Here is a 14,425-nt window from a genome sequence, read left to right as displayed (position 1 = left end):
AGGAGGGGTTACTCTTGGCTCACTTGCTGGCTGCTGGATACACAAAATTGCTCTTTTCCAAAGATCCTCTTCGTTTGCTCCCAAAGCCCAACTGAAGGCAAATGATGTGGTTTACTTAAAATTGTGTTTATCACCCTGCCTCACATCTGTGTTCTTATTCAACACACTATTTAGAAGATAATGAAATAATAAGATCCTATCTGACAGTCTAGTAGTTTTAATGCTGGGGGTGGGGCGGGACCAATAATGAGTTTGGGTTGATATTTTAATAGCAGGTACTGTTTGGTGATTTTTGTTTTTTATGTTTTTTCCCCCACAAGTAAGAAAGAACAAAGAAATGTGCCTTCTAACTTCATAGCAACAAGAAATACATAAGTTTGCACATTTCTTCTTAGCTTGGATTTAGTTCTTGCTACGCACATAAACCAGCACAGATACCCCCGAATATAATTTTTCACCAAACGCAGAGTGTAAATGAATGGACCTTGGGCTATGGTGCTAGGAATTTGTGCATTTGATGTTGAGGGGACAACCATCCACCACCCCTTGGACTTGAGGTGGTTAATGAGAACGATAACGGAAGTGCTATTTTCTGCTTTTTTCTCCAACCCAGCTGTGAAGTTTGGAAGGATGTCCAAGAAGCAAAGGGACAGCCTGTATGCTGAGGTGCAGAAGCACCAGCAGCGGCTACAGGAGCAGCGGCAGCAGCAGAGTGGGGAGGCAGAAGCCCTTGCCAGGGTGTACAGCAGCAGCATCAGTAACAGCCTCAGCAACCTGAACAATGAGGCCACCGGCACTTATGCCAACGGACACGTCATCGACCTGCCCAAGTCCGAGGGTTATTACAACGTGGATTCTGGTCAGCCATCCCCTGATCAGTCAGGACTTGACATGACTGGAATCAAACAGATAAAGCAAGAACCTATCTATGACCTCACATCTGTACCCAACTTGTTTACCTATAGCTCTTTCAACAACGGGCAGTTAGCACCAGGGATAACAATGACTGAAATCGGTAAGTGGAAGTCCCCTCCCAGCTTGTTTTTGGAAATCCTGCTTTGAAGTTGCCTGGATCCTAGTTAGTATGGTCATTTTCTTAGGTCTGGGTTGAATTACTTGCATTCATGGCTTCTAGTAAGAAAACGAATTGATTTTAATATTCTACTAACTGTCATTGTCCCCCTGCCCCATGAAAGTTTGTTTCAAGCAGAGGAAAGAAGAAATTATAAATAGAAAGATGCTATCTGTAAAGAACAGATGCTATTTGTTAAATTTGGGTTCATCGCTGAAGGAAAAATGTTATTGGTATAAACAGGAAAATATCAGCAAGGATTCAAAGTGGTGCTATTTAAAGTAAAATAGCTAAGGGACATAGAAATAGTGTATAATAACTGAATAGACAGAGCTCCCTCTGAGATAACTAGGGACAAACCATAAACAAAAAGTACCTCAATTTCATTCTTAATAAAGGCAGAGCAGTATACCAGAAGACCTCTAAGCCTCCTTTAAATCTGAATCCAAAAATTGTACATGAGAATAGAATATGAATTATTGGCAATGAAAAGAGTGTAGTCTGGAATGTTACAGAACCTAAGAGCAACAAATAAGCTCCCATAGGGCTAGTTACATCCCGTAGGCATGATTGCATCAGCAGCCAGATTCTCTTTCTGCTGTGATGTCCTTTGATTCCTAAGGAATGTCTTCAAGAGTGCCCTGGCCTAGGAATGCTCTTCTGACCTGTCACAACTGTGTTTAACCCTGTTAAGCTCAGGAATTTATTAAGTGTTTAACCAGTTGATATCATTAGCTAATTATCATAAAAATATTGATGTAGGTTTAACACACTACCCTCCTGGTTGACAGAGTTGCGTGTTAACAGTAGTCTAAGAGAGCTAAACAAACAGTGGCTATACCCAAGCTTTGCTGCAATGTTTAGTGTACTGGGGAAGCAATACACAATGCAGGAACCTTAGATGCCTTCTCACATCCTACCCCGAGAGGTGGAGAGCGGTGTTTAAGAACCAGGCCACCTGAGTTCAAATTCTGGTTCTGTGGTTATTTATTTGAGCTGGAGTAAGTTTCTAAATTCCAATTTTTTCATCTTTTTTTTTTTTTGATTGCTCATCTTTAAAAAAGGATAAGTATTAGTTTGTAGGTCACATGGTGGTTGTAAGAATTCAATGAGTTAATACTTGTAAAACAAAGCAATGTTTGGAACTCAGCAAGTGCTCAGTAACTCTTGGCTGTTATTACTCGTATACCATGTGCTCAGTCACCTTCTCTGTCTACACTGTGAGTAGGAGCCTGAAGCCTACGAGTGTTTTAAATAAAGTTGATGGGAACACATAATGAAGTGCATGCCATATGTATCTTGGCTACTTCTACCATCTGGTTGAGGAAGAAGCAATGTTACACAGTTATAAAACCTCAAATGTTATTTCTCCTTTTTAGCAATTCGGCATGTGACAGTGAGTAAAGAAGTTGTTGACAAAGCACCTGTAATGACCTTTACAACTGAGAGACAGAGAAACTTAAACACCAGCTATGATACAAAAATATTCCTTATTATTGCTGTCCTTAACCTTGTTTCTTGTTTTTTAACTATATTAGAGGAACTTCGCTCACATTTAATTTTCACAAACATCTTAGAAGATAACTGAAAATATTATTCACATTTTATAGATGAGGAAACAGAGGTTTAGAGGTATCTCATGACCTCCTCAGGGTCCTTTGGTTACTAAATGAGAGAGCCGGTTTCCACCACAGGCAGTCTGATTCCAGAGTCCTTTTGCTTATCCATTACCCTGCTACCTGCTATGAGTTCAATATGCACAAAATGCATTGTCAACCAAAAGGGACAGTCTTTTTAATTGATGTCACTTAATTTATTCAAGAAGACATGTTAAAAGTAAAATGAAATAGGCACTATGTCTTGCTTTTATCTTAATTTAATATCTAAGTGCTGGAGTCTGCTATTGGTTTGAAACACAAGTTCAAAAGCTAGTGAAACAAAACTCACAATGGTTGGGTAATCTTCTGTCCATGCCAGAAATGTAAGTCTTGTAAGGATTCAAAAGTCACAGGGTTTTTATGTGATTTAGAATCATGAGGAAGTATTATGGACAAAGAGATACAGCCAGGAACATCAGCTCTGGGTAGCCCTGGGGAAGTTACTTTTCCTCTCTGGCCATCTCTGAACTGATGCCTTTAGACTAGATAATCTCAAAATTCATCCAGATTTTCTACACAGACATTGATACCCAAAATGAACTAGTATGTATTTTTTCTTAATTATTTTAAGACACCATTAGTCTATAGAGATCTCTAGATAATCTCTAAATTTTAGAGGCTTCTTCCATCAAACTTTTAGGAATGCAAGTAGATTGTCCTGCTAGTGCTCTCAAATTTAGCAGGCTCTAATAAACCCAAATATTGACTTGATTCACATTTTATTAAAACAGCAATGCCATCTAGTGGACACAAACTCCTATGGGTGTCAAATGCAGGTACCTATGACAAGCCACAATAATGGAATAAGCTAGCTATTCTTTCCTATACCATCCAACAAACAGCCAGTCATTTCGCTAAAACACTAAGTTCTTAACAGTATCATTGGGTGGGAAGGTATGAGAGGTATAGCACTGGTAGTTAAGAGCTCTGGTTCTGGAGTCAAACTGCCTAAGTTCAAAACCAGGTGCACCTTTACCTAACCTCTGAGTCTCGGTTGTAAACCTGGGACAATAACAGTCCTTTCGTGTGTGTGTTGATTAAACAAGTTAATATCTATAAGTTCTTAGGACAACATCTGTCATGGATAAGCCTCATTATTATTAATATAACTGGTATTATAATGTTAGTGACCTCATTATTTACTTAACATTACTAGTTATTATAGGTCATATAATTACCTTTTATTGAGCACTTACAGTGTACTGAGTATTGTCCTATATTTAATTTTCTTAACAATCACATTTGCTTGCTGTATAAGAATTTGTATATCCATTTTACAGATGGAAACTCTGAGGCTCGAATTACAAAACTTGTAAAAAGCAAAGTAAGCATGTAAGCCCAGGTATGAGTAACATCAAAACCCATTCTTTTAACCATTATATTATATTATATTATATTATATTATACTAATTTTCTTTCATCAACAAAGGGAGCTCCACAAGCTAACTGGAATTCCCATCACAAAATATATTTAATGTTTGTTGCCTGCCCGATGTCCTTCTAGGTGCCACAAAGGAGCTTATAGAATGAATAGGCTGACATTTTAACTTGGCTTGATTAATGAGCTTCTATACTAATCCGGCTGGTGGCAAGTTGTCATAGAGAGAACTCTATGCAGAAAAAATACAAAATCTGATTTTAGCCACGTTTTCACTGGGTACATTCAAAGCTATATCACACTAAAGAATTTTTAACATCACTCTTGGCTGTTTGAAGTCTTGATTTGTTTTCTCTGGTTTCTGGGAAAACAATGAAGTGTGTACAACTAGGTTATTATTCTGATATCGGATGATCTTAAAAAGCAGGTTTTTTTTTTTTTAAACCAGTTTTTGGATTAGTCTGTGTACAATAAGTTTTTACGGTTTGGAAACTTTTAATAAAAACATATGTTTAAGTACCATAAAATGACTCTATAAGCAACAGCATGCAGATCCCAAAAAGTCAGTTATATAAATGTTATCAGTCAGGAATAGTTCCCATAAAATGAGACTTGTCTTTGTAGAGGTGCCCCAAAGAAACTACAAACTTCCCAGGTCGAAAACCCTAGTAACACTGTGTGTACAAAAAGAAATGCAGGAAGTCCTTTCATGCATGTTAGTGAATTTGACCTCATACCAATGCCTTCAGGTGGACAATGAAGGAATCATCCCATTATACAGATGAAGAAATTAAGGGTTGGAAACAGTGAGCGATTTCCCCAGACCACAGAGTTAAAGTGGTAAAGCTTAAATTCTAACGTAGGTCATTCTACTACCCCGAACTTCCGGACATTCTTCCAAAAGCATATTTTTGAAATGTGCCAGGCACTCAAGGGAAAGAGACCATGGTTCCTGCCCTCACCATCTACGAGCCAGACATGAAAATAAATAATTGCAATCCAGTGTGTCATATATTATAAGTCCTGGGCATGATGATATCACAAACCCTTGTGAAGATAAGGGAGATGAGACATGTTGCTTACTCTGAGCCCCATATCTTATGAGGAATGTTTCATTCCCATAGCTTTGGGACTAGAAAACAAAATGTGAGTAAGCAAACAGAATAATATTAAATATTTCGAGAATCATATCCTTATGTTCATCAAAACCCCATAGGAGAAAAAGACATGAAATAAAAGAAGTGCAAAAGTAAGCCAAAAATTAATATTTAGGCAGCAGTATTAACTGAGTTTAGCTGGAATTTTTCTTCAAGCTAGCATGATAGCTGTGTTATAGCTCTGAAAATAAAATTTTACAGTGGTTGGTGGCAGGGAGAGGAAGCTGGCAAAAGGATACCTGGCAAACAAACAGAGAAGGAAAGTGGAAGCTCATGTTTTTGCCCCATACTTAATACTCTTAATGAAAGCTCTTTTAAGCTCAAAGACTATTGACAACGTATCTGTGGGGTGTCAGAGAACAAGATGATTCAAACGGCCAAACAACATGCTTTTAAAATCAAAAAGAAAAAAAAAATCCATCAAATTAGCTGTGATGCTAAGGGGATAAATTGCCTTTTACAAACACTACCTGAGTTTGCTATTCTATTCAGTCATTTTCTCCCCAGATAAAGACAATGAAGTATGAATTCATTGGTTCTTCCTATATAATCTTAAATTTAGTTTCACTTTGATATTCCTTTTGTGTTTGTTCTATTTATATAACCTGGAATTTTAACCATCAAAAATAGAAATAAAGCTCTTTTTTTAAAAAAATTTACCTATTACAGAAGCTGAGTATTAATAACTAGAGTGGATTACAAAAACGAATTAGCCTAAAAGTGGTCTAATCCTTGTCATGTACTACTTTATTCTATCAAGTCTACATAGAAACACAGAAGCTATTCCTGGTACTGTTTTATTTTGGGGAATTCTATAAAAATTAATAGTGTTTCAGTTGTTATTTATTAAGAATCCAGGCAGATGTTATGGTCTTAAGGCCGCATCTTTAATGACAGATAAGTATTTTATAACTGCTTAAATCTATCTATGCATATTTATATGTACATTTATATAAATATACATTTCTCAATCTATGCATATTTAACTATTCATTCGGAATTAGTACAGACAATAGAATTATCTCTAGCTGTGAATTTCCAATGTCTTCTGAAGGCATCTGTATCAAACACAGATAGGCATTTGATTTAGAAGCATCCACCTAGTAAGTAATTAAAATAAAAGTATACAAAAATAGTGGGAAAAATCACTTAAGCAGTATGGGGAAAGGAAAATCCAGTGTTTTTAGCTCTTGCTTTCTTGCTTTCGGGGAAGACATCTTGTGAACTGTCATCTAACACCCCTCCCTCCCACCCACTCCCCAACCATAGGCCCTCTTCAGGCAGTTTCGGCAAAAACATTGAAATTGAAAATCCTGACTCCAAATACTAGCCATGTGAACTTGTTCAAAACACCTTTCTAAAGTTCAGTCTCTTCATCTGAAAAATAAGGCAGTTGGGCTAAATGACTGAATAATTATGATGCTCCCATCTCCCGATGGAAGCTTTGGCTGTACACACAAATATTCCTTTTGTTACAGCCACTTCCCAAGGAGAAGCATAGGATAGTGGAGAGGAGCAGACTTTTAGGCAACTAGATAATCTTGAACAAAGCTGAAGCCCTTGCCAATGGCAGTAGCCAGCAACACTTCCTCCCAGAGAGCAAGATCACATTCCACATGTTCCATGGGGTAGAATGACCCTGTCAATTATACAGTTAATAACCACAATTAAATCAGAACTGTGCACCAACATCTTCTGTCCACCCACCACCCTAAAAAAATAAACAAATAAAATAAAATAAGTGATCTGATTAAAACGAGCATCAAGGACAACCAGAGATAGTTCAAGGCTAGGGTGATGGCCAATCCAAAAATACCCCAAGTTCATATATAATCAATGTAAAGAATGAACTTCTCTACAGATTCAGGTAAAGATTCAGGGCAAATCCACCTGTCATCTCTGGCCCACTCCAACATGATCACCTCCCCAAATACCTCTTAAGAGAAAAAGGGAAACTATAAAATGAAGATACATTCTAGTAATGGACCAGCCTTAGCCCCTGTTCTACTCAAGTCACCTTGGTCACTGAAGAAAAACTAACGTGACTCCTCTGAAATTTCAACACTACCTGTTCTTTACCACTCACAGAATATCTCTCAAGAGGCTGCTATTTCCAGAATCCTGCCTTCTATTTCAAAAAGAAATCCCCTGAATATGAGGACTGGGCTAATCAACTCGATTTGTCACTAGTCCATGGCCATGAATTAATTATTCTAGAGCATCCTGGGACAAAGAACACTATAGTTCTTTGCTAGGATCATTCAAATCCATATATTTCTAGATACTCTTTAGTAAGTTTGCAAAGATAGTTTAAAATCACCTTGCTAATTTGGTGTGATCATGCTACCGTCATGCTCAGGTTGTAATTACCCACAACTGGAGTGAAAGGCATAATGTATACAAAAGCACTTTGGGACTATCTGGGCTCTAAACAAATATAAAGATGATTCATATTACATGAAACACACATATAAGCTCAATTCAAGTACTTGTACATATCTTTTTACAGTACATGTATGCATATTAGTCACTACCTGCTTGTACCTCTGTTAATACAGTTTTCCTAATATCCTAGCATTCACTAGACTAGATAAATCTTCTAAATCATCTTTTGTATTTTGAGTTAAAATTGTGAAAAATTGACCTTTCTTAGTAGACTTTATTTAGAATTCAGAACTTTATAAGAAGATTCCAAAATCCACTGACAGCCACCTCCCCCCCAGCCCCCAACCCCTCCCCCGCAAAAAAAAAAAAAAAAAAAAAAAAAAAAAAAAAAAGCTATTGAGAAGCTGTTGGAAAACCAATTCTATTTTACATACTCAATTTCAAAAGCCACAGTAGATATGGAATATTCTATAGTAAAGAAAAAGAAAGAGGATTTCATGAGGTGCTGCCTGTAACTTGTTGAGGGAAGGAATGGTTATGCTTATAAGGTAACCTCTGAACAGGCCTCACTGTTGAATAGCATGTCAAATCATTGCAAGCTTTGACACTAGCTCTCAGAAAAAGCTCTGAATTGCTTTTTCACTGCTTGGAGTGAATATGTACTACTTTATTTAGCTTCATTGTCAAGCACCTATTTTAGGAAGAGTTGGTTAGTGTTAAATACCACATAGAAATGTCAATTGACAACTAGGCTGCTGAAAGTCAATACTTTGGTGTTATTAGCATAGTAGTATACAACCAGCTTATCAGGATCTCTCTCCCGACCAGTACAGGATTTATTTATGTGATGTTTACAAAATTGGGGAAACCTATTGGAAATGTTTCTAACTAGACTTGTTGTTTGTCTTTTTTTGTTGGTTTTTATTTTATAAACTTTCCTTTGACAATATACCCTCAATACTGAGGAGAAACAACTGACTATTTAAATTTGAGCCATATTTATGAGGTCTATTGTGGAACGGCTATTTGGTTTTCAGTTCTAGAACAATTTTGTGCTGTACTACTTAGAAAACATTTATTTTAAAACATTGGTCAATTAAATGTATTATTTAAATAATCAAGTTACTTTTAAAATTTTAGATCAAATGTTTGAAACTGTAAAAATTTTCTCCAAACATTTTCTTTCAACTAGTTCTTCCTAAAGGTCAGAAATATATTGATTAAATTTCCAAAAGGAGGATGGGTAGGGGAGGAGTTGCTTGTGTTTAAATTAACAGTCAATCCATATGTCAACAAAATCCAAAGAGTAAAAAGTCAATCCTAATGATGGCCCTGAGCAATTTTCATAATTAGGTTTTCATCATCCATGACCCATTAATTGTCCTTTGGGAGTATGTGGAGGTACAGTCTTTAAGAGAGTAGAGAATGGGCTCTGGATTATATTGTTTTTGTTTATTCTATCTAAGACTTTCCAAGTGCTTTGAAGACCATGAACTGTACTCTCAGCCTCTGTAATTCTACAAGACTTCTCCCTCATAAGCCAAAACAGAGAGACATCCCTGCGTAGCCCCTCAGACTCAAGTTGCCATGCTTCATAGAGCCATTAGAAAGTGTCTAAGCTACCAAATCCTTCTGTAGATAGAAAATTAAACCCAAAGAAACTAAGACTTTAAGATGTTAAGTGACTTCCCAAAGTGCATGAAATAAAAGTCTAAAGGGGGTCATATTGGCTTCCTCCGTCTTATGAGATAGCTTCCCTAGACCTCATCAATTCTAGGACATTGAAGTAAGTTGATCTTTTCTGATTGTTCTGTGAAAGAAGTCTTTTACTATGAAAGTTAACTTTAAATATAATGTTTTTATAATAAATTCTGTCTCAATTTTCTTAGCTAGTTTGAAGAAAAGTTTGAAGGAGCTGTAATTTCCCCAAAATTAGACATGCATTATTGTAATAAAACAAAAACACTTGTGATCCAAAACAGCTCTCCATTATTAAATTATTAAGAAGGCACTCTCTTAATTCATTTGTTTTGCTGCCTGTTTTTCTTTGTGTATATACTCTGCTTAAACACAAATGCTGTTTAAAGTCTTTCAGTTTTTCTTTCTCCTTTACTTTCTGCTTTCTTACCTTCTATTAAAATGCTCTTACCTAAGCTTCTCAAAATCTGAGAAAGTGTTAACCATTTTTTAATCTGTTCAGTCTTTGCCCAGATATTACTTGTATTACCTTCATTTTTTCATTGTTTTTCTCTATGTTTATATTTCATTGAAATGTATTTTTATTACATTTTCATCATTTTGTACAGTTAATAACAGAATCTTATACTTTACTAATATATTTTACTGAAAAATTCTAAGAACATTTTGGTTCGGGTCTACATGAAGTAAAAATCAGTTATTCCATTCTGTGATATAATAATTGGCAATAGAATTTTTATGAAAAGGCGACCAGAAGCTATTTTAATTCATTGGTGAGAAAAAAATGAGTGGTTGGACCATGAAACTGGGCCAATAAATGAGTTATAGGTTATTTATGCCCCAAACTTTTTCTTAAAAGAATTTGAAGAATTTAAATGCTAAAAATACTACTTTCCTATTGAGGCTGTGTATCACTAAGAGATGGTTGCTTTAAGCTTAAATGTTACTAATGTTTTTATGCTGACAGCACAGTTCTATTTATGCTAAATAATAATGATCTTTAAATAGAGATTAGAAAAATCAGAAAGGCCTTGAAATTGTCCTCTCTGATATTGTCATCTATTACATACTAACCAGTAGACTTGTTCTATTTAATGATAGAAAACTTAAAAAATTAGTAGTCTATTGTCAAAAAGACAAAATTCACACTTGGTTAAATGTTTTACCTTTCAACTTGTTGTTCTAATATAGTTACCGCCTCAGAGCGTGGCTTCTGAGGAATCTTGATATTCTGAAAACCTAATACAGGCACCTAAAACTTGCCTTGAGCAAGTCCATAGAGATATCCTGGCATTAATTCAAAGTGAATACCCTAAGAATCCCACTTATACACTTGTAGTATAAACTAAACAGAGAGTGGAGCAGTTCTCTAGATACTTAAGGCAAGTGATAAATTAAAAATTCATTAATCATTTTGATTGAGGCCTGAAATATAGTATTTTAGGAAGGATATTTCCAAGTTTGTTTTTCTTTTTAAAATCCCCTGTGGAGGAAAATGAGCAAGGGGTATAGTTCACCAAAAAGAAACTATCTTTTCGAATGAGGAGGAAAAAAGAGGAGGCGGAGAAAGAAATAGGAAGTTCAGATTCAACCCCCTATAGTGCTATGTATAACTTTGAGTCTCAGCTTTGTCGCCTTGGTACAGTTAGGCAATGGGTACTCTTGGTAATAACACTGAAAGCAGCAGTTTTTAAAGATATACTCAACTTTCCCTGTTCCCAGGATGTGGGATTCTAATGAAACTACCCGTGCAATCCGTGTCTGAGACACTGTAGACTTTGGAGAGCGCCATTTGCTGAAATGTCTAGTGAGAGCTAAAATAAGCCCCTTTGGTGGAAAAACCCGCTGAGTGGTTGAAATCAGAGCTGCAGAAGGTCACTTGCTATTTTAGTAGCTGCAAGCTGGTCCTCATTTTATAACATTATAGTTATAAACAAGAAGTTGTCACCTTGCTTGTCAGTTTACTTATTTCTCACTGAAATAAGCAGATGTCTCTGTTTTTTCTTCTTAGAATTAGGCAATTTGGATGACTTGTTTCTGAATTCTGCTTTACTGAGTGGATCAATACATAAGAAAACTTATTTTTCATATATTTCTTTAAGCATTACTTCAAAATAATGTTTTTACATTGTCTAATATTACTGACCTTTAAAATTCCATTTACCAGTGTGAACTTTATCGTGTGTGTGTGTGTGTGTGTGAACCATCTGTAAATGCCTTAAGGGGGAACTTCCTTCTTACTTCTTTGATTTATTCAATAGATCACAATGAAAATTGATGAGATGGGGGAGGGATGTGGAAGTCCTTTACAGTCTCAGAAAGGTAATAGAGACCCAACTAACTTCTAGAATTATTTGGGCACAGTCCATTAGGAAATGGAGAAAGGAGGTTAGCTCCAGCCCCAGAGTTCTATAATTTTTACACACAACTGTTGAAAATTAGCATCAATTTTATTTCAGTTTTCCCTTCAAAAATATAATTTCTCTTATTGCCCATGTTGTAAGTGGATTTAAGATTATCCCTAAGGCTTCCAGGGAAATGTGACAATTTTAACAATATTTAAATTTTTTTTTCATCAAAAATGATAAAGTATATTTGCCTATCACAGTTATTTTGAAGTTTTTATTAAGGTATAATTGACATACAAAAAGCTGTACATATTTAATGCATACAACTTAATGATTTTGGAGATAAGTGCACACCCATGAAGCCATCACCACAATCTATGCTATAAACATATCTCTACGTCAATTATTTAAAAAATGTCTCAGATTATTCTTTCACTTGAATCCCAAATTGTCATTTCTATCTCATAAAAAGTTATATAATACATGAAGTTAGAAATTCTGTTAATTGGTTTTAAGTCTTGGGTTCCAATAAGCCTTCTTTCAAGAAAGGGATCAGGGTCAAAGTCTAAAAACAAAACAGCGATTTTATTTTTAAAAATTTATATATATACATATGCACATATGGGGAAGTAGAAGGAAGAGGAAGAGAGAGAGAAAGTGAGAGCAAACTATTCTTCATGAGATTAACAAATAGAAAACAAGGATCATGGACCAAATATTAACATGTAATTATATAACCAGTTTTCCCTGGCCAGTGTCAATGCTTTTATACTTTACCTCATCATGATTGAAAAGAATGACAGGATTGAGCATATAAAATTGTTTTCCTTGTTGCTTGCCATTGTTTTATTAACTATCAAAGCAGCCCACGTACTCTGAGTAAGTTAGGTGAACCTCTGTCTCACTGAACACATATACAGAATCTTAGCTACTGAGAAGATGGAGCTGCATTTTATTATCCACTTAAGAAATCTCTAGCCTCATTCCTGATCTTAGGAAGAGTAGAGTATAGGGCTCATGGGCAGTACCTCTGAAGATGGTAGTATTTCTCAATAGTCAGTCATTTGGGCCATAGTCCTGCTGGACCCATTATCCCAGCACAATGTGTGCTGACTCCTTCTTCGACATGTGCCTTCTGCAGCCGGAGCTAGTTAGAGAACCCAACAAAAACTGGGCTCCAAAAGCCAACTGCAATCCAAGTCAGGGAAACGGATGAAGGGTGTGCGATTGCCCAGAAAGATTCTATATCCCCTGCTTTTTCACTTCAGTCTCTTTGTCTGCACGTTCTCATGTGGTTGGTCCCTGGAGATGATAGTGTTTACGATTACCTTCTCTATTTTTCCAGGCAAGGACTCTTGAAAGTTCCTTTGGCTCTCAGCAGGAACTTCACATACTGTATTCATTGTCTCTCCCTGTGTCCCTTCTTTTAAAGTCCTTCTCCTTTTTTTCACGACTGCAGACTCCTAGTCCAAGCAAACCATCTCCTCTCATGTTTGTGCATCTTTCTAACTGACAGAATGAGCCTTCAGGCCTTGCTCCCATGGGACCAAGTCTAGCTTTACCCTGTGGTTTATCAACCTGAGCTTTGAGAGGGGATCAAGTCAGGTTTTTGCACACGGCTCACCTTTACACTGCAGACTCATTGAAGGATGTGGAAGGGGACTGCTCTGAGACTGCTGCTGCTGTCTTAACTTTCACTGCAATATATGAGTCTTATGTCAAGAAGAGATTTGCCTTTTATTTCTCACCACGAGTATGAGACATAATTATGCATGTTTTATATTTGACTTCAAAGCCATTGTGAGTGGTTAGGCTTTAAAATCATTAAACAAAGGGTAAATCTAAGCTTTCTAACATCTTTTGTGAAACAAAGCAGAAAATAGAAGAATGGATGGATAGATACACATTTGCGACATTATTTTTACTAATTCAGCATTGGTCGAGCACCTACTATATTTAATGTTCTCTCTCTCACTCGCTCTGACTCTTGTTCTCAGTCTCTCTTTCTCACTTGTAGTCCTTGTGCATCCTCATTCAGAGCTGTATTGAATCCAGCCTCTCCACTCCATCTCTGTTCTTCTCACCATGTCCAAAACCTCCTCAGATCTTGCCTGAATTTTCACAACAGCCTGATTAATCTCATACTCTCTAACGCCATCTCATCTTTGCCATGACCATGACCACCTTTCTAAAAAAACAAACAAACAAACAAAACTGACCGTGCCACTGTCCTGCTTCACAGCTTCCACAAGCTCTAAATCACTTACAAGATAAAATTCAAATTTCTTACTCAGCTGTTAAGTCTCTAGTCACAATTTCCATCCCTCATCTTGTATCTCCTCACTCTTCCATACACTCTATGTTGCAAACACTACAGACTTCTTGCCAGAACAGAGAGGCTCGATTTAAAACACCATTTGTTAGTTCTGTAAAAATGAGTCAACTAGCTCACTCTTCCCTAACTCATTTTCTTCCTCAGTAAAAGATAAATTGTCTGTAAAAAGTAAGCATTGTAACGATGTAAAATATGACAGACATTGTCAAGCCTATAGCTAGTTTTTCTATCTGCCTTTGTAATGTCATTCCCTCTACCTAAGTTTCATCTTTCTCTTCTCCACGAACTGCTGCTCAGACCCAAGTCAATAGGTATGTTCTCCATAGTTATTTTTCTGTCATCTCAAATTGAGTTAAATGCTTTCTTCTCTGGGCTCCCATAATAACTCAAGGCA

At 36.4% G+C, this 14,425-nt stretch overlaps 1 protein-coding gene across 2 annotated transcripts in view; it reads left to right on the top strand.

Moving 5' to 3' along the window:
* Positions 1 to 14,425, top strand: part of RORB (RAR related orphan receptor B) — a 173,955-nt gene that overhangs the window by 136,054 nt on the left and 23,476 nt on the right. For both annotated transcript variants that reach the window (XM_016146197.2, XM_016146198.2), the window contains exon 4: positions 614 to 1,015. In XM_016146197.2, coding sequence (XP_016001683.1) covers positions 614 to 1,015 — 402 coding nt within the window. The remainder of the gene's footprint in view (positions 1 to 613; positions 1,016 to 14,425) is intronic.

Source organism: Rousettus aegyptiacus, unplaced genomic scaffold (genome assembly GCF_014176215.1).
Source record: "Rousettus aegyptiacus isolate mRouAeg1 unplaced genomic scaffold, mRouAeg1.p scaffold_m13_p_3, whole genome shotgun sequence".
NCBI lineage: Eukaryota > Metazoa > Chordata > Mammalia > Chiroptera > Pteropodidae > Rousettus > Rousettus aegyptiacus.
This window is presented reverse-complemented; position numbering and strand designations above follow the sequence as displayed.